Source organism: Scomber scombrus, chromosome 6, assembly GCF_963691925.1.
Source record: "Scomber scombrus chromosome 6, fScoSco1.1, whole genome shotgun sequence".
NCBI lineage: Eukaryota > Metazoa > Chordata > Actinopteri > Scombriformes > Scombridae > Scomber > Scomber scombrus.
In genome coordinates, this window is record NC_084975.1 from 12,975,497 (window position 1) to 12,997,580 (window position 22,084).

The window sequence follows — 22,084 nt, forward strand, 5'->3', positions numbered from 1 at the left end:
AGCATCTGCAAACATAGGCTGACCTGTATACTCAGCCCAGCATATTATCCTAATTGGCTTCTATGAAATAATTATGATGTAAACTCTTTAGGTTCTAATTAAATAGAAACAGCCACACTGACACACACACAGAGACACGGACACACCCACACACACATCTGTGGTTTCCTTGATAGCTGTGCTACATCTTGAAAGTGGATAGTGGTGTGTTTTAATGAGACACACACACATTTCATGGTTGAACAGTATGTTTTATTGGCATGTTAAGACAGCAAAACTTTAAAAGGATGGTATTTATTTTGTATACACATGGACTTAGTTTTCAGGGATGTCACAATGTTTGTTTTAAATAAATTAAAACATATTAACATGAGTGATTAAATTAACTCTTGAATAGTGTTTGAATTTAGTTACAACAGGAAATGGTTCGTGTGGATTTACCCTCAATGGAAATTGAATTGCTGCTGGCCTTATGTAATAAATATCTTTGACAAATGTACAAATTGCATGTGTATTAATAGTGACAGAGAGCAGATTGAGGGACTGAAAAACAGAACTTGAAATGGAATAACTACTTTATATATATACACAAACACTGGTGTGATAGTACAACCACCCCGTATATGTGGGATGCACCCTGCGATGCAACGTCTGTCTTGCTAATTATTTGGCACCACTGCTAGAATCCTCCAGCCCTCTAGCAGAAGCCAAGTTTAACTCCTCCATCACAAAGCTTAGTAATTATTGGTCAAACGCAAGCCACAAATAGAAGTTTTACACTATGTACAAGAATACTTTGTAAGCCTTAATTCAAGCACGACTAGGAATCAACTTTTTGCAGTTCTCTGCTTGTGGAGGCATGAGACAGGCTTTGTCATGCAGGAGTTTGTTTGTTTAGTCTTTCTTTCCAGTGCTTTAATACAATTATCTCTTCATTTTTTTAGGCTAGGACCATGCGCTGTGGTTGTTCTAGATTGGCTCGGAACTTATCAAGAAATCGTGAGGCCAATTCATCATCTACTAGCCGTCCGTCACTGGACATTGTAACAGTCATCAGCTGCTGGCTGCGCAAGGTCTGGTCGTCTTCACACAGTTGTAGCTCGGTCCTGGAGGTCCCAATGGCAAGGATACATGCCTGAGGAGGGTTAATGACGGCGCTGAAGCCGCTGATACCGAACATCCCCAGGTTAGATATACTACACCACAGAGAGAAATTGAGGAGGAAGGGAGGGAGGGGTGGGATTGGAAGAGAGAAGAGACAGTACACATATTACATCATTAGTCAAGCTCAGCAGGGGAGAAAATACATAAAAATTAACTAAGCGGACATAATGGTGGTTGTAGAACCAGCTTTATGATGCAAATTCATAGAAAAAGAACATTACCACTTAGAGTGACTAAATAAAAAATGAGAAGGTGAACTGACTGTATGAAGAAAAATAGAGCACTGATCAGTAAAGAATAAAACAGCTGTAACAAGCATCAAATCTCTCCAAATGATGTGTATGGTGAGTAAGACTGACCCTGAAGGCAGTTTGCTGTTAGTCTTAATGAGAATTCTAGCTCAGGGGGATGGAAAAAGGAATAGATGAAGGGCGTACACATATATCCTCAGGAGGACAAAGAGAGATGCATCTCCATAGGAATTCATCGCTCCTGTCTGACACAGAAACCCAATTTATGTCTAAATGACACCATTAATTCTAATGAGTTAGAAAGCCTCCCTTCCACTTTTCTGCTATTGATGGCAGCAGTAAGTGATGGTCCTTGTCACCCAGGACCACATTCAGTTCAGTTCTGCATAAAATGTAGAATATGCATAATATATTGACTATCTGTGAACCCGGATTTAAGTAATAACATCAGAAATGTATGATCCTTATCTTATCACTGAGCAACAGAGGAAACTGTGAGACAGAACTGGGTGTCAGCTACTATTCTGACTATTCTTCAAACGAATGTGTTTAAATTTGTTTTAAAATGTTATGACTTTCCATGTCGCTCCTCTTTCTCCAACACATGGTGTGTGGTGTGTGTGTGTGTGTGTGTGTGTGTGTGTGAGTGTGTGTGTTTGGTTTACCTGAATGAGCCTCCCTGGTACTCCTCAGGTAGAAGTTTCCCATCTCGAGCCTTCTGGGCCAGCGCCTACAGAAGAAACATTACACTTCACTCAGACTCTGAAGCTTAATTTCAGAAAAACAAGCATTAGACAATAGTTCAATAAACTAAACAAGGAGTAAAATACTGCAGACAGTGTTTGACATGAGAAGCTATGGACACCGTATGGACATATTTTCCTCCTAGGAAAGGTGGTTGTCACTGAATATTCAGACTGAAAAGGTAGAATACAGGTTCTGTATTTAGGACAGGATACCTAACCTCACCTATTTAACCTCAACACACAACAACAGGCTTGTTATCCAAAACAGCTAACACAAATGTTAAAAAAAAAACAACTTCCAGTTTGACCATCCAGATCTTTTGGTGAAAGACTACATGGATCTATTTTTAAATATCATGTTCAAGAAAATGATGACATGTCCAAAAGCAATCTGAGATAAATGGAAACTATCAGAGTGTGCATTGCTAAAATGAAGAAAGGGAATTGACAACATCCAGAAGAGAAGATGAGACATCTGGCAAGGAAAGACAACACATTACTGCAGCCAGCTTCTGTGAAACGATGTTCGATCAGAGCATGAATGAGTGTGACAACCTCGGAGAAAACACAAGGAATCTGTCAATACAAAATAAATAAATAAAATAAAATAACACACTGAAAAGGGATTTTTAGAAAATGAGCAAACTGTGCAAGGTGTGTCGAACTGAGATGAAATAATGTGTGAACATTACTAATCTAGGCAACCACCTTTTACAGCAAGTAGAAGCAATCACATCAATTGCAATATCTGTTTGCATGGATTAATGCCATTAAAGCATAGTTATAAATGCTGGAATCTGAGTTACAGTATGTCTAAAACCCAATTACACACACATTCCCTCCCTTAAACACTTTCACTTATACGCTCAGACACACTGTGTATTCCCAAAAAAACACTCCGACACATATTTTCATCCCTCTCAAGTTGAAACAGATACTGTCATTGCTATAAATACTATTTCAACCACTGTCAATACGAGTGCCATTACAAGGAGGTTTGCTACCCCAAATCTAATCACTTATCTACAGATCTATCCAGTTGTTTATTTCTACAGTGGATGCTCTGATGTCTAACAGGAACATCAGAGCATCCACTGAGCATCTGTGGGCCTCCACAGATGCCCACAGGTGTCACTTTTCCATCCAGCTGGGCTGTGGGCAAACCCCAACTCCCTTATCTATTCCCCCATACAAACTTGAGGTAATACACTGAATGCACCCACAGCTTGGAGTTATAAATCTACCAGCAAAGAAAGCATGAGATAAATACGCTTACAAGATAACTTCAAGAGATGAGTCTTGCAACAGGGTTCACGCCTAGCATTTTATCACAGAAAAGTTCATTATGTTGTCTTGTGTCTTTCATTCCTCCTGCTCCTGTGAGTTTTACCTTTGCGTTAGTTGAGATCTCCTGGACTCCTTTGTTTGCAGCATCCTTGATGATAGGGGTAATTAGGCCTTTGTTGGTTGCCACAGCGATTGAAATGTGGACTGAATCAAGTGCACGGGGTCCTTCACCAGACCAGGTCACGTTCACTTCTGGTATCTCCTATAAAATAAATACATAAATAAAATGTTAAAATAAAAGAAAAAGTTAGAAGACAGCCCAAGTCCCGTCAAATATTATAAAAAAGGGATGTAACTAGACAAAGAGAGATTTTAAAAAAAAAGATGAAAAACATAAAATACCGTTAGCCTCTCTGCTGTGGTTACACAATGCTTCCATGTACTTTCTAAGTGTGAAGAATGAAATGAAAAATGTGTAATTTTCCACAATATGACCATTAATTCATAATGACATTATAACGGTCAATTAAGTATGTGTATTACAGATTGATATCTATATGTAGATAATCTAAAGGCTTTTAATGAATTTGTAATAATGACGTATCCTTAATAAACGATTCATCTTGATATTAGTTCTCTTTTTTATTCTTGTACTTGTAGTATGAACACAGAAAAAAATGATCAGCCTACAAAGAAAGTAGAACCCTTGCTAATGCACACTATTTGCTTAAATAGATTTGTTTTTCTTAAAAACAAAAGGTGTTAGATGCCACCACTTCCTGATGTACTGATGCATATTTTCTAGAGGTGCTGTGCCGTCTCGTTGTTCTTGTAGCAATGACAAAGTACTTTGATACTCAGGTCAGCTCGGGGGAAAGTACAGCTGTGTTGCCAATTTTCTAAAGTTAATGTGTTATGCAAGTACATCACAGATCTTAGTACAGTGTGGAAGAGGTGTTCTGGCCATCCGAACATTGTATGACCAATTCTAGTTTATGGACTATAAGGCAGACTTGTCATACTTTACAGTTTTACACTAACATTAACCTGGAAATATGTACATTTATGTTCCGCATTCCTCACATTCAGAGTAACACATGATATAACATCCAGGTTTCTCAATCACTGTTTGATCTCCATATAGTAGTGTTTCATACATGTACATTCTACAGTCTGTACGGTGGAATGTCAGACTTCCATGACCTCTCGTACATGTAAATGCTTACAACCGACACATATTTACTGAAACAGATAGAAGATTTCACGATAAGAGGTAAACTTAAGTATGTGATGGGCAATGTTGTCCTTTTCAGATGTTACTGAGACATTCCTGGCTGGAATAACTAAATTACCAGAGGACCACATCTATTTTTAACCTCCATTTCTTTCCATACATTCCTGAAATTAAAGAAGGCTATCTCTACTAACAGCATTTATTTAGAAGAAGAAGAAAAACAACAAAAAAACAAAAAACAACAACAAATAAAACGCTACAAACATTAATGTCAAACATTTTTGTTTCTCAATTCTCATTTCCTTAAACTGCTTGGGGAAGTAGTTGTTTGCAATTTTCCTCTTTCAAATGACGAATGAACAAGAAATAACCGAGTAGTCTTCGTCATCTTAAATTATCATGATTTTTGATACCATATGATTCCATTAGCAACAGGGGTAAACAACAGCATAACACAGTAGTAATATATACTTGAGTGACCAAATAATGTTGCCTAGGAAATCAGTTACAGTATGGACTACAGTATGTCTGTCAACATTGTTAAGCACTGAAATGCCATATACTTGTAGGCATAAACCTGAATAGGGTATTATAGATACCCATAGTTAGGGGATGAAAAAACAAAAGCCTGGCTTGAAAGACAAACAGGTTAAATGAACAAATGACACCAAAATTAGTAATGTAGAACAATACTTACTTTAAGTGTGACAGCAGCTGCCTTGATAATGAAATCATTGACAGACACTTTGATCTGTTCTGAAATGACAAAGAAAAAACAACCTGTCAGTCTGGAAGCTCTTATGAGAATCATCACCTGCCATTTCTACATAACACTACGATTAAGATTATGTGATAGCCAGACAGCTGGTGAAGGGTAATCTTGGCTGCATGGGTTGAACTACATGCAGGCAGGAGGTGACAATATCTTAGCACATGGGATTCTATTGTGTATAAGACTTGTGAAGTGTCTCTTACAAATACTAAATATGTAAAAACAACTGAATCCCTTGGGATGAAAGCAAATACCCTTTATCTTTTTAACCTGTACTCCAGCTGGTCAGAATCACCAGCTGGAGTACACTATAGCCACTATAATTTGTTCCACTCCCTTCTCCATGTGTGACACCAGTAGGCCAGGCGGGCTTGGCCTGGCATCACTGCCAACTCTTACTCTTGTCCATTAGCGCAGTACCAGACAGTTATGAATGCTGTGAGCGGGATGATTAACGAGCTAACCGTGAAATCGTGCTGCTCCTGAACAATGAGAGTCCGCAAAAACAACCGGGGAGAGAATCCCTCAGTACACACACAACCTCACTAATAGGTCTGGAATGGCCGTCCTGTTTCGTCCATACAGAGACAGGACCCAGAGAGATTTACTGTTTGTTTGACAGCTAGGCAAAGTTAAGCTAAATAAAGCCAATTACGTATTAGTGTGTTGAACTAAATGTTTAAAAATGAGAAAGTGTCGAAGCACTCTTTCTATATCAACATGAAAAACAGCCCAAAGTAAGCATTAGTTACATTTTAGGAATCCATGAAAAGCAGCCGTTACAGATAAATATTTTCTTGGCTGGATGTGACAGAATGCTCACGAACAATGTTCCCCTTTCTCTGCTTGTGGTGTAAACCGCCCTCTACCTTAAACACACACATCCACATCCAGTTGCGCAATAATCTGTGGTTAGCCCAATGACAGTTGCTAGGAAAGGCTGAAAAAGTAAAAGGGCAGCTTGCCAAAATGTGCAGGAGACACACTTGCTCCTGCTAGTATTTTATTGGTACTGCATGGATAGAATCATCTTTTTTCTTCTCACCCATCCTTGTCTCCAGAGTCATTTCATACTTTTGCACAGACAATTCATGTTTTTCTTTGTCTTTAGCTTCTCTATTTTTTATCTCAAGTCAGTGTTACTTCCTGTTTAGTCAAACATTCTCCATCAACATAGCAACCAGACATTCTAGTATACTGGCAATGTGTCGAGGGTGGTAGTGATATTATAGTATCATCCAGACTACGTTTCATGTCAGTGATGGAGATATGTGAAATCAGACAATGGCTTCTGTACTGATTGATCATCTATCTTAAGCAATGATGTCTTGCTTTGCTTTTTTTTAATGGTAAATGTCCATACATTTTCCTCTTCAGTGGACAGGGCCTGTTCTACACGGGCGCAAACATTTTACCCTTTAACATTTTGCACTATTAGTTAAATTTGAATAATAAACTCCAAGTGCAGCACAGTAGGTCTTAGGTGCACGGACTGTGTGGAGGTCTTCATGTGCACCTGCTTTTTGGTTCATATATGTGCAACAGTGCAATGTGCAAAAGTAGAGTCCTTGCCAATTACACTTAAATGTGATAATGACAGCTCAAAAAACAGAAAGCTGTTTTGTGTCTGTGTTCTGTCTGTGCTGACTTTGGTTGGAGAGTGTTTAATCGAAATAAATTCATATTTTAAACATGTATGCATTGTTACAGCACATTTGAGTATTTCATTTGAAAACTCAGGGGCCTGATACTGTATCAGTAGCCGGTGTGACGCTCACAAAAACAAAGGGACTTTGTGAGGATTACATGTGACTACAGTGTTCTACTACAGTCATATGTCATACTTAAGTTTAGTGACAGCTTAAAATTTTAACTTTGACCGCAAAATTAAATTATTTGTCGAACAGTGAACAGTGTTGCTAATCAACATTGTCAGGAAATGAATGTGTATATGAACTATTTTAAAAATGCCAGAATACACCAAAGGGAGGTTTTTAACAGTGAGCACTTGACCAATAATGCTGATTCTAACATGACAGTAGACGATGATTCAGATAAGGATGTTGCAACAAAGAAGGTCTAAATCCTAAAACAGATGCTTCACACACAACCTTAAACCGGCAGCACAGAAGACCTATAAAATCACCAGTTTCCAGGTGGGCACTCATGATTTGTGTCATCAATTCAGTATCTGACAAAATGTGAAATATAATCGCAATCTCCCCTTCTTGAGCAGTGAGGATGTCACTGTGAAGTTGACCTTTGACCTTTTGTCAGCACTTCATCTTTTAACCCACTAGACATTTGTGTGAAACGTTGTAATAATTAGCAAATTAATTATTGAGTTACGGCCAAAAACGTGTTTTGTGAGGTCACAATGACCTTTGACCACCACATTCTAATCAGCTCATCCTTGAGTCCAAGTGAACGTTTGTGCCAGATGTACTGAAATTCCCTCAGGCGTTCCTGAGAATGGGATGGATTTGAGGTCACAGTGACCTTGACCTTTGATCCCCAAAATATAATCAGTTCATCCTTGAGTCCAAATGGATGTTTATGCCAAAATTGAAGAAATTCCCTCAAGGCGTTCCTAAGATATCCGGTCATGAGAATGGGACAGACGGACAACCCGAAAACATAATGCCTCCGGCTAAGGCTGCTGTCGGTGCGGAGGCATAAAAAGAACAGATGTGATCAGTGTCAGATTTGGGTGTTTCGGAGATCCCCCAACACACTGTTCAGCCTTCTGGAGATGTTGGACTTCTTGGTCTTATTGAACCAATAACCCATACATAAAGTCTTGCTCACCCACACCATGCAAGGTTATTCTTAGACATAGGGCATACATGTAAAAAACATTTTCTTCTATCCGAAAAAGACAAGCCATCATGTGTGTGGAATGGCAAATAAGTGTGTGTGGTACTTCGAACCAGAGGAACATGACTACCCTGACTGAGCAGATATGTACCAGAGCTTCTTTCAAACCTAAAGACTGTCCTCTTTGTCAAATTAGCAGTCATGTGAAAACCTTGAAATTCTCATGTTCATGGAAAAGTTTCCTTCCAAATGTTACACTCAAACATCCACTAAATAACACGATACTAACGTGTATGTAAAGAACAGTGCTACAGTAATGTGAAGACACACACACACACCCTCAGTCTCTCAGTTAGTTTGTTTTGTACCTTTGGCTAAGTCTTTGCGAAGCTGCATGACAGCAGCCATGTCGCAGTCAACAGAGGCGTAAGCATGGGGGATGGTGGTCTTTGACTGCGTTAGTCGTTGAGCAATCACACGGCGGATATTTGAGGCTGGGATCTCTGTGAAAGTGCCCTGAGGAAGACAAGAGGAGGGGAGAAGTGGTGAATAATTGAACAAATAGAAAAGGGCATTTTAAGAGACAACAGGGAAAACCGGGGACAAGAACAAGAATGATGGTCAGTCTATCACTGTCCTTATATGTATAGACATAACTCAGCTCAGCTGCCATCAATCAGTAAGAAAATGGAGGGGATAACAAAGTAAAGATACTATTGACAATATTGTTACAATGAATCAATGATTGCTCATGATTGACAAATTGATTCTTTAAAGCATCAGATTACAGACTCAGTCTGTGACATCATAGGTCACATTTTATAGCATTATCATAAAGAATACAAATGTATATTGTGAAAAACAAAAACCACAATATATATATATATATATATATATAAAATGATATATGAACTTATCAGTCACTTGACCACAGAACTGTAACACCAGAAACAATCAATAACCTGAATGACCTTCATACTATGGACATTGTTTAACCTATATGACCTTTATACCTTTACAACAGGAGAGTTAGTTTTGAATCAGAATCATAATGCTGTACAGCACTGTTGCAGCTAGACAGGTGAGTCCTGGAATACTCCGGATAATCATTCGTCACACTAATTAGGGCCGTGACACAAGCCCAAGCTGGAAGATGGTCTGTTGTTGAATGACTGTGACAATATCTTGTAATTTCACTGGGGTGTGTGCGTGTGTGTGAAATAAAGAGATGCTGTAATGAGTGCTAACCGGTGCTCCTGGCTTCCCTGGTACAGATAGAGGCGGTATGTTGGGTCTGCTGCCTGGAGGTGGAGGGACAGTGACAGGACTCGGGGCAGCAGGAGCAGCAATGACAGGCGTTTCTTTGGGGGCAGGAGACTTCTTCAAAAGATTCAACGCATCTCTGTTGAAGTAAAAACAAACAAATAAGATAATTATATAGTCATCTAAATAAATGTATGTTCTAAGTACATAAATAAATAAAAAATAATAATAAAGGATTATCTTATGTTATCATTTGCATACTATAGAATACATACAGTAATTCAATATTATACTACAAGACAACCAGAAAATCTGGACACTGTGCATAGGCTTTATTTTTTATCTGTTTTACTGTAGATCTATGGAAAGCAACAGTTTTATCCTAAAGAAAACAACTCTGGAGTTGTGACATTATATATATTTTCCATCATGAAGATAGAGGGGGATGAGGAGAGGTGTGGGTGGAAATAAGGGGGGAAAAATGCTGGAAATATACCTCAACCACTGTGGCAGTCCACACAATCAAACATTCTTCCACACATGGAGAACTGTCCCCAAAATTGAGCAATGATAGATGAAGATGTAATATTTATTTACATATGAACAAAAACTTTCCCGCTTCCTCAGGATAGTGGTTATGCAAGGTAACTCTTCATGATACAGTTAGCAGATAACAATGATATAATCCTTTCCTGTCGATTTTATTTGGGTTCATCTTTATCATTACAAACTGTGATTTCTTTCTCTTAAACCAATGAATTGTGCTTTTTCAAGTCTCTTTCTTGAAATCCTTCCTTTTCATCATGTTGTTCTTCTTTTATTCAATTTATTGATGAAGGCCTAATTCTTACAGTAAAAAAAAAGAAAAGAAACAACACAACTCATGCATAATAGTATAAAACAACACAATGCATTGCAATTCAGCATTATTCATAATTCAGCTTACAAGTTGCACTATGCCATTTTTATCAGGTCTGTATCTGTGTCAGGTTTCTGTCTGACAAAGGTTACTTTCGACACCCTGCATGGTTTCAGTGCATGAATGTCATGAGAATCATTTGCTAGTCACAAACAAACCCGTCAGCATAAGGCCAGGATCAGGTGTCAGTGGCACCAACTGACATGTTTATTCAAAATCTTGGCTTCGTAACCCCTCCCACTGTTTTGGTGAGCCATGGACATTCTAGCTTTTCATATATTCTCTCTGTAAAGACGATATAATAATGCACCAGAGATTACTTCATGTTTAGTACAGACATGTAGTGTATTATTGTTTCAATCTAAGTCACATTTACATATCCAAAAAGGGTGAATAGGTGAATTAACTTGAGGTATTTATTCTACCTGAAGCTGACAAGAAAAAAGAAAAGAAAAAGAGAATCATTCCTCTGAAATTGAAATTGTATGAGTTATTGCACATTGCCCTTTAGGGAAGGGGACATTTCTGTATATTAGGTCTATATACATGAAATGGCTGCTGTTTCATGAAGGTTGTAGATGGAATAAACAAATGATGTGGGTCAGGGCACTACTGCTTTGAGTATTGACTGGCAAAAGAGAAAGGTAAAGAAGAAGGAAATAATGATGTACTGAGAGAACTGTCCTAGATTATTTTCACCCATTAATTTTTGGCTTTGCAGGGAAAGAGGTGGGAGGGGCAGGTATCAGGTGTGCCTGCCTGAAGCTCTCTGGTTCCAGTTCAGTGCACTGGGGTCCACCTAACCACACACATGCAGTCTTTTTGTCTGGATCAGCTGCCTCTGACCTCACCATGTAGTCTGGAGCAGTCTGGGCCCCACAGCTATTTTTCTCCCCCTTGTTCCACTCTGAGCTGCATCTTTTTATTTCCTCTAGCACAATAGCTCCTCCCTTTCTCTCAATGATAGCAGTATTTGTTTATGGAAGGACTGAAGCAGCTTGGAAATCCCCAAGCTAACCTGCGAGGACCACACTGAATGTTTGATGATAAGTGACAATATTTGTTGCTCCTTTTCATAGAGAGAAGAAAGAGCAAGCAAATGAAAAAAACAAAACAATGTATGATATTAGAGATTACAAATTTAAAAGGAAAGTACAATATAGTTGTTTTTTTTAAGTGCAGAATTGTGCAAATTCTGCCATATACTTTAAAGAGAATGTATTAGGAATATCCTTTATGAATTCACAAACTGTTTCTGTTGATGATACAAGAGAAAGTCAGGTCAACAGCAGCCTACAGTGGCCACTTGATGATGACACCATAGATACCTTTTGTGTAGCTGGCTGGCATGTGCTATTCACACCCACCATTTATAGTCCTACTGACAGCGGAGGCAAAGGAGCCTCTGAAAGACTGGGAGAGGGTGACTAGAATATTAAAAAGGGAACGAGGCAGCGCTCACAAGAACATCGACACACATATACACATGAAATGAGCACCACATGTACCCAGACACACATGAATAAACTTTGTCTTCTACTGCCACCTAGGACAGGCTAAGGAAGAGGATGTGCTGCGGGCATGAATATTGCTCCAGTGGATGAGTGTACAGTATCCATTTTTCATCCACATTTGAAAAATGAAATGCATTAATAATATTAACTGTGAAAATCTACTTCAAACATACCATGCTTGAAAAACCTGATTGTGGTACTTTTATAATTCTAACGTCCTGCATTCTAAACAAATGCAGCCAAAGAAAAATGTTAAAATAGCTCATTAATACTTGCCAGTTTGAATGCAGAGCACTGAAAAAAAACTGGCTTGTAAGACAGAGTATTTCAGTCATCATTTAAACGCAACAAAAAATTGGGTACTATTTTACAATGGTATCCTTGCTGAAGTTTCAAAATATATATGCTACTGCATGTCCAACCTAAGCTAATATAATGCTTCAAATACATAAGTGAAATCAGAAAGGTTATGATGAATGTATAGAGTCACTTATTGGTAATGAAACACTTTTAGTTGTTAAATAAATCAATTACTTTCAAAAAATGGCTTTTTAAACAAATCAAAGAATATATTGTTATACTGAACATTTAATTATAAATGTAAAGTCCAATAAAATGTCTTACTTATCATTTTTTACATATTAATGCAATATAAATACAGAGATATATAGTCTTTTTTCCATAGTAAAATACACTCTACACACACACACTGGGGTATGGCCCCAGTGAAGTTAAAATCATTGATTCATCCATCACTGTTTTAGCATTGCCTCTTGGCTAAACGTGCTATTTACGACGTTAATAACAGATAAAGGGAGGGACAGGAGCAAGTAATAGAAATGTGTTTTTTTGGTACTGCATCTGTTTTTAAACCTTGTATGCCTTATGTAACATGCTATGATCTCATCCCTGGGTTGCGTGACCTCGGTTGTTCATGCCCACTATAGAGGGGCCTCTCTGGGGCAGGGGGTGGAATGGGAGGGGTACCCTTCCCTGGTTTCAGCCTTATCTGATGTGCCAAAGGAACAAAGGCAAGGAAATAAGGTCTATTTTGCCCTCTTGAGAAGGTTAGCCTATGCGAAACTATTCTCCCAAGAAGATTTGGTTTCAGGTAGTCTCACAGTGTACCTACCCTATAGCCTACACTGTATACACAGACACAATTTTGGCCATCAATTTGCTTACAGAAAAACACAAATAAGAACATTTTACCCTCAGATTTTTTCTTTACCAAAATTGTCACTGGCTAACCTGATTCAATCAAGCTCAGTTAAGCCAATATGTTTGAGTAAGGGTCCATTAGAATACCAAAATCAGTGACTATCTCACCAAGTATCTATGAGTGAATGACAACAGCTGAACTGTGGTCTGCACAGCTTTTGCAAATACGTCACACCAGTTTCAAGATCACTTAGTTTTGTGGCTGGGTCATTGGTAAAATGTTAAAGATGTTTAATTTTTGTAAATACTTGACACCCTATATATTAATGGTTTATTGGAAAAATCTCTCATGACATTTGTATTCACCTGTGTCCTTTACTTAAGTTATGTTTTTGGCAACTGAACTGAAAGTTATACCAAACAGAAAAGCCAAGCCTTTTTCTGTAACTTCACCAGCAAGCTTTTTGGAAAGAACACCATTCAGTTCAGGCAGACACTTTTTTATAAATCATCTGTGTGTCCAGAGCATCTGATCTCCTATGGAATGATTGCCTGCTTTCAGCATCAACGTTCCTTTGTGAAGACTTCTTGAGCTAATTAAGTAGCAGTGAGTGAATTGGCAGGTCATTCATGCAAATGTCCATGTCAAATCATGGGGATATAATTAAAACTGCATTAATAATTAAACAATTACGACTTTAACAGGCTAGAAATCACATTGACACCCATAGAATGCAGAACATGCTCATGTTTATGAACAAGACAATTAACAGCTTTATAGCTGAGGAAAAAGAAACAACAGCATTTGAAACTGCCTTCTCTTAATTGTGTTCCCTGTTTGCTATTTAGTGAAATTTACCTCTTGAGTTTTGGTTTGTCATTTTCTGTTGGCAGACAAAGGTACAAACCTCACAGCAGACATCTGTGAAAAATACTCCTTTCAAAATTGACTAAATTAGGAGGTATATGAGATTCTCTCAACTGCAAGCATCTTCTGTTATGGATGATTTTTAAAAATACTGTTTATATTCTCAGAGGAAGGGCTTGTCTAGATTTCAGTGAGTTATTGTTATTTATTGTGTTTGGTTTAGTTTAGCTTTATATATTTCCCTTTCACTGACTAAGACACACGTCCCTGACAACATATGGTCTGCGTTTCTATGGTCACCAGTGGGTGCTGGAGACTGGGTTGCTATGGCAACAGAAGTTGCTTAATGAGATTCCCCAGCAGGGTGTTAGGCGGGTAACGAGAGCATTCAATCAGGTCCCCACTGACAGCAGGTGGCCATTAGAGCTGTGTGTGTGTATGTGTGTGTGTGTGTGTGTTTGTTTGGGTGTGTGCATAGCTTCACAGCTTTCTATAGTGTGAATTTACCACATAACAGGATTAAAGTACCTGATATCTATAACACTTTCACTAACCTAGTCTCTCCCACATTTTTATACTGCCTATACTATGGCTGACATCTTTTTCCTTCAGTGATATGGTGGCAGAGGGACCCTTTCAATCTATGTTCTTACATGTTTACATTGTAAACAAGGACTTACCACTGACACATCACTTTCTCAAAAAACAAATGAAATACAGCATTGGCAACGCAAGAATGTGTGCATCTTCAATTCTTGGCCAGTTCAATTGATCTGTGTGGATTATCTTTTTCTTATCAACACGGTATATGGGCAGTAACATAGCTTGTAAGTATTGTAAAACCAAACAAATGGGAAGAAATGGGAGAAAAACAGTATGTTGTATCATTTTGTAAAGCCTTGCTTATTTTAGGCCAATATTACATCACTGTTTTCAGTTACCACTGTTCAATTAATTAAAGTGGATGTTAAATTTGTGATAAGACATGTTAGAATTCAGTTAAAAGGCTGTAATGATTTTATAGTTGGTACTTATAGATTTAATAGTATAGGTTTTATAAATTATTATTCCACCTCAAAATCTTACAATGTAAATGTTATTGCTTTGCTTTTTATATCCTAAGTGTGGGCTCAAAAATATTGAGTGTGTGTTATATAAGCAAGGATCTATATCTTAAATGCTTAAATCAAGGCAGGTGCACCTGACATGGAGTATGTGACAGGCTTAGGGCTGACTCATTAAATCATACTCACTCCTTGGTGATAAGTCCTCTAGGTCCAGTGGGTGTGGCCAATTTGGGGTTTAAACCATGGGTGTCAAGGATGTGTCTTGCTGCTGGGCTCAGTCGTAACCTGGACAATGAAGACATAAGTTGAGGTACATTTTTTAGTTTTAAAAAATAGATGCTTTAAAACACAATTGGTTTAAGCACTTGAATATTAGCCTTGTGGCCCCAGACTCCCATGGTTGAAGTTCCTATTTGTCTGACAGCATCCATAATGTTTCACATGTTGTCCTCTCTAAATGCTCCAAAGTTACATTTTAATGAAATACTATATAAACAGGCCTCATTTAACTTTAACTATCAATTGCTACTCTTTCTTTGCCACTCTAGAGTGAACAAAGTTAGTATCAGACTTTCCATTAGTTATATTGAGGTAGACTTCCTTAATATAGTCCAATCGTGTATCCATCTCCTATTAATCATGCTTGAGGCACACATCCACCTTTCATCTTTCAACCCTGTCAAGCTGATGTAACCAAGGTGCAAATTTGAATATGTGATCCGGCTCAGTGTTAAATGTTTGCATAACAAATAGGGATTATCTGTGTTGTGGCAGCTCCTTTGCTTTCCACAAGAGTATGTATCGTGTAAATAGGCGTAGACTCTGTCAACACATACATGTTACTCAGCATGTTAGGTAGTCGTGGACAGGACCTGAAATGAGCATACTGTATACTGTTGACAAGGAAAAGGTCTTTTTATCAGTAGCTCCTACATGTAGCTTTATGTTACCGGAGCATGTTGTCCATCTATGCCAGGCTTTATTTGGCTTTGCAGTTAACAACATACAACTCAGTGACCACAACCGGTGACATCATCATGGAGGTCAACTGAAGAAACGTAATGTAATTTTTATTTAATTTAAACAGGGACAGTGCACAATAAAACATTAACATGGTATAAAACACGGAGAGAGGCATTGCAATGGCTTTTAGCAAGTTGCTATTTTCTACCCATAGCCCCTGGTTGTATATAATAATCTACAATATAACTAAGACAAACTGGTACATCAAAACAGTCATAACAACCACAATACCTTCAGCTCCCGCCACTTACTCCACAGTACTATTTACTAACTACTCTGTAGACTAATTGTGGAAGCACTTTTAAAATGAAAATCTTTTCACTAGCATAACCTGATGGTGATATTAACATTGGACAAATATTCAATTTTAACTTTTTTTAGTGGTAAAACGGTCAATTTTCAGGTTGAAATTGAATATGAATCTCAATTCTATTGATGAGGCACAACCACTGCTGCGGAACAACTTTGAACATATATTATGCCTGCCACAATTACAAGGAAGTGAGTTAATAGCAAACTCGGGGGCACTTACGGTCCTGAGGGGGCTGGTTTTGGTGAAGGATGTGAAGAGGGAGCAGCGGGGGTCACAACTGGGGCAGCAGCTTCATGTGTAGTGGGTGGAGCTGCAGATGGAGGTGCAACATCTGGAGGGGGAATCTCAACCTGCTTCCAGTCCTGCCCTTCCTCCACCATCACGGCAATGAGAGTGCCCAGGCGCACATTGCGACTGCCCTCCTCCATCTGTAAAGAGCGTGACAGAGGCACTTATACAGTGATTGTAGGTGGTGGGGGTTAGCAAAACATCTTCACTCACTTCACAAGTGCAACTAAGACTGCTAGAATAAAGGTTAAAGTTTCCTCTGTTGTATGGTTGTGTAGCAAAGAACAAAAAATAGCAGAAGGGAAAAGGGTTCTGAAGTTAATCAATTAACCAGTAGTTATTGAACAGATAAATCTTTAGACAGCCACTATTTGGGGACCTCTTGAAAAGTGACAATGTCAACTGATTTACCTCGATTTCCATCCTTCCATTTCTCTCTCTGTTGAGCTGAGAAAGTACACAAAACACCCAACTGAGCTGGAATAGGTTCTTAGTATGCAATAGATGTGTTTTCATGCTGTTCATAGCTGTCAACCATTGATTCACTATCCTGTTCCACAGTAATCCAAATTCACTGTAAGCCTCTTGTTACTCTTCCCGAGCTCTGCAAGGTGTTGTCCTTCAGTCAATATTGATCAGTCTAAATGAAAGGCCAGGCACAATACACCAGGTCGGGCTGCTACACTTCATCTCTTTTCAAAAGGTATCCACTTAGTGAGCTGTCTGTTAAAGATACAGCTCGATACAAGGAGAGAGGAGAAGGAAAAACAAAGACATCAGATCCTGGCTGTGAAACTGCTTTCAATCATTCTGCATCACCACTGATCAGCCACGAGATGATAACCTGCAATTTTTAACAATCAACTAAATGAAAAAAATATTGTGTAATTGCACATACAATGGTTCAAATTTAGATGGCCATCGCTAAAGTCATTAGTTTGGAGACAAACCTATCAGCATGCCCCAACTCCCACCCCCTCTCTCCAGCAGGCTGGAGCAGCACTCCAATAATCATAACCACCTAACTGGAAAGAACAGCAGAATATATGAACACCTGCGTTCACTGGTAGACAGCGCTGTACTTCAATGCTTATTGTGCTACTTTATTTCAAAGCAGACAACTGTCCTGTAGCACAGTTATGGAGACAGTGACACAAAGATGAGCTCATGGTCCACATGAAATGATAGGAATTCCATGTCATTAGTTCATCAAGCTATTCAAGCTTCAAGTGTTCAAGTTATCTAAGTATAAGTTAATACAAAGCACCATTATTGTATAGATTGTGTAATGCTCTTCTTGCAACAGCTTTACAACAGCTTCACGTGACCAGCATGAAGTCCATTACTATCATGTTTTCTTAATCCATTTTTTTTTTTCAAAGGCAAACATTTATACAGCACCAGTCAAACGTTTGGACACACTTTTTCATTAAAGTGAATGACAAGGTGCATCCAAACTTTTAACTGGTACTGTAGGTCATGTTTTCTGGCTTTGTGTGCACACTTTTAAAATGTAGCTTGTCTCCTGTCTTGCTCCTCATGCACCTCTCTTAGCCAGTGGGAGGTGATGGATGAGGGTAGGGCCTGAGGGCTGCACAGGAAAATCTGGGCTTCTGTACATTTCCACAGAGTCTCTACCTTTAGTCCCAAAGAGATTTTATCACATGGTAGAAACACAACAGGTTTCCCACATTAACAAAGCTGTCATGACACAAGCAACTATTGTAACATAACTAAAATATCTATAATAACATATCACAACATACAGCAGCATTATTATACAGTAGATTGTGTATATTTTGTCATTATTTCTTTCTTTTAAATCAAATGTTCTAGAAAAAGATTTCAAAGTACAGGGTGACCAGCAGTATAATGGAAAGGTGCATCCTTCATATATTAGTAACTTTCTAATTAAATGCTGTTTTGCAGATGACTCTCTATTCACGACGTGTTGTTTACATCATTTCCACCCTTCCTCGCATGGGGTAAACCACCACAAATAAATCCCCAACCTGTGGGAATGCTTTCCAATATTTACCCTGCCCCTATTGTTCTCTAGAAAAAAAAAACAACATTCATTCAGACTCATTGGATGTAAATCCATCTAAAATACATGCAGCAGCAATATTAAGACGACATATTATCTTGATGACCAAATATCATTAGAGTTAGCTTTAAAGGAAGACTTACAATGACAATTTCTAGTTGAGGAAGAAAATAACAAGCAGCTGCAAGATGCTTTCTATCACAAGTGGAATTCTTGAAAATCATGACACACTCAGAAACACTGCAACAGCAGCACAGACTACAGTGTGCATAATTGCATTAATAGATGATTATACTGTAGTGGTATGGGGCTCAACACTGCCATCAAATGGTTATAGAACACACTAAAAACCTATGTGAAGTGTAAATTATGCTGAAATCTCAAAAAAAGTTGTTGCTGTCAGATAATAACTTGGAAGTGAGGTTCCGTCCTTTTAGTGACAATGTGTGTCATTTTAGGAGGAATAAAAATGTAATCTTGACACTCAGATCTTTCTCAGCCCATATCTGGACTTGCATGCAGTACAGATTTGGGGCCTGATTTACTAACATCCCAAATAAAGGGTACTAAATTGCATGTGCAGTGCAACAGATTGCATCATTTTGCAGGTGATCTACTAACAATAGCTGCGCAAATGACAACAGGTGCAACAGCAGTATTTAAATGAGGGTTTTGCGTGTTTTAATGGAGAGTTTTGACGAGCAGAAAGCCTGCAAACACAAAATGAAATCAGATCCCATGGAATTAGATGTTGTAGTAGAAGAAGTTAACAAACATTTTGAGTTACAGCAAAAAATATTACCAGAAAACCATCATATGGAATATTGGTGACAAAGTCAATGCTGTTAGTAAAACTAAATATTCCACTCCAAAAATATTGGGAAAAAAATCTATTTTCTGCATATTCTGTCATTGTGCCTCCGTCTTCTCTTCACAACAGTAACAGCAGTCATCTGTGCACAGGTTGCAGCCGGTTAATACCTGCCCTTCAAATGTGTCTTTTATCGACGCAATTACCATCAGCAAAATTATCTTCAGGTTTGGCAAATCACAACGCATGTGCTAAATAGCATATTTGCATTTTCTCCTCCCTGTATTTTGCACACTGAGGTTAAAACGCCCCATATTACATATTCATTATGGCAAATGTACTTAACGGACAGCGTGTATTATCTTGCACATTTGAAAGATGCCAGCCTTAGTTTGCTGTGTTAGTAGATCAGCTTGCACATTTTTTTGCAGGTGATGTCAAGTTTGCACACGTTTTTACACATGCAGACCTTTTGTAAATCAGGCCCTTGGTCTATAAAAAAAGTTATAATACCCTCTGTGATTAAACTGAACATGGCTCTGTTTTCATACTAAACACACTTTTTGGGCCAGATACAATTTCTTTAAACAGGTTTGATATGATCTTGTCATAATGTTAGTAAACATATATGATGTATATGAATTGTGCATTTGAATAACACATGGCATCCAAAGAATTTTGGAAATTAAATATGAAGTGATATGGTGATAAAAATGAGTGACCAATTCTAAATAAATAAATAAATTAATGTATGAACTCTGATATTCATTTTTAAACCCTCACAGCCGATCTGATGCCAAAACGTGAGGAGCCTTGTGACTGGGGATGATGGCAGTCTGTTAGCCTAATCAAGAATAGTTTCTATAGCAATATTTTCACTGTGGAATAGACTAAGACTTCATAAAGGGCTCTTAAGGGATTTCTCTAAAGCCCAACAGCTTGGCTAATGATATTACAAAGTCAGACTAGACCATTTATGAGCTTTAACCTACTTACCATCAAACAGTTACCATACAGCCATACAATACACACCCCCTGAGAGACTAAATAGCTCACTTACAATAAGCTTAGCCTCCACAGCTATCAGGACTCCTATTCACTTTAGGAGACTGTTGAGCTTGTAGCTGTAGAGTTGATCAGTTGGTCATAACATAACACTTGACCAATTCATATTTACCAGATGTTACAGGGAGTCATCAGATGTATTAATACAGCTGAGCCCAAAAAAAGTCCAATTAACCCCTGCTTGTGTAGTGTGGTTATCAGGTTTATTTGTAATAGGAAGATGAACTCAGTCTAGACATGTACCACAAGGTTTATCTCTGATCAATAGAGCATGACAGATACAGCAAGAAAAGGATTGCAGTCACATCCTACGTCTTAATAATAGGCTGACAGTTCAATGTAATCCCACACATAAACCCACAAATACCCAATTCAAACCGCAACTCCAGAGTCAAGTCATTCCTTTTGAGTGTAATGTTTGTTTAGCTTATAAAAAGGTACCAGCCACATAACCACGAAGTAATGAATTTTACTGTCAAATAACCTGTATCATAAGTCCTTTCCCAATGCTTTATCTAAAGGTAAGATACTATAAAAACAACATGTCACCTTAATCCCAACTACTTATCCCCAACACACTTGAAATTCATTCGGTAGAAATTCTGGAAAGCTACAAAATTAGACAGTGATGTATAATATCTGTTGATTTAGAGGACACGTGGCTGTTGGTGTTTAAATTGATCCCTTGGATGATAGCATGAGAAGATGAAGAGGGGAAGGGAAAGGGAATGATGAATTGGAAACTGACAGGTTAGCAGCACAGAACATGCTGGACATATCCATTGACTATCCACATATTTATCTATCTATCCATCCATTCTACCAGTGAATTCACTATAGCAATCGCCAACTCATTCACATAGAACTACCATGTGATCCACCGACGGCTGTTCTTTATTCCATGCTCAGTAGAATTCATCTTCACATACATGTGAACACAGAGTTTTTTTGCGTCGTATCTATGTATCTGCAAACATGTATCTTTTTCTACAGGTTATGATTGATTGTGCCCAGGGCAGGTTTTCAGATTGAAGCCCTCGGGTCAGGGCAGGGCAAAGCAGTAAGAGTATGATGAGATACAGTAATCTGCACTCACTGTGCTAGAGCTCCTACCCCCCAACCTCCACAGCCCAATATGAGCAGGATCTATCCTCTGCTCTCTCACCCCCAAGAGCCATAGTTGGAAATTGGTAGAGGGCCATAATGGTAGTTGACCCCCATAAATAACCCCTGCAGAGTACAGCAAGCTTCACGTCAACTGCAGCCTGTTTAGGCGTTTGGCCACGGGTAGGTAATTATGGTAGCCTCTAAATTAGAAACCTACTTGGGAGAGCCAATATTACACTACTAAGAGCTAATGTAGTCTGACCCAGACAAAGCGAACGCCATATTACCTGTGCCATGAAAAGGGAGTGTATAGATTTCTAATATATTGCTACTAGCTGCTGTTTTTCTAATTAACTATACACACACT

The 22,084-nt window shown here is 38.4% G+C and overlaps 1 protein-coding gene across 1 annotated transcript in view; it reads right to left on the reverse strand.

Moving 5' to 3' along the window:
• Positions 1 to 230: 230 nt before the first annotated feature.
• pdhx (pyruvate dehydrogenase complex component X) overlaps positions 231 to 22,084 on the reverse strand; it is a 31,048-nt gene continuing 9,194 nt past the window's right edge. The window contains exons 4-11 of the mRNA XM_062421258.1: positions 16,619 to 16,827; positions 15,250 to 15,348; positions 9,520 to 9,673; positions 8,640 to 8,787; positions 5,380 to 5,438; positions 3,552 to 3,710; positions 2,081 to 2,145; positions 231 to 1,196 (exon numbers count right to left, since the gene is read on the reverse strand). Coding sequence (XP_062277242.1) covers positions 941 to 1,196; positions 2,081 to 2,145; positions 3,552 to 3,710; positions 5,380 to 5,438; positions 8,640 to 8,787; positions 9,520 to 9,673; positions 15,250 to 15,348; positions 16,619 to 16,827 — 1,149 coding nt within the window. The 3' untranslated portion in view covers positions 231 to 940. The remainder of the gene's footprint in view (positions 1,197 to 2,080; positions 2,146 to 3,551; positions 3,711 to 5,379; positions 5,439 to 8,639; positions 8,788 to 9,519; positions 9,674 to 15,249; positions 15,349 to 16,618; positions 16,828 to 22,084) is intronic.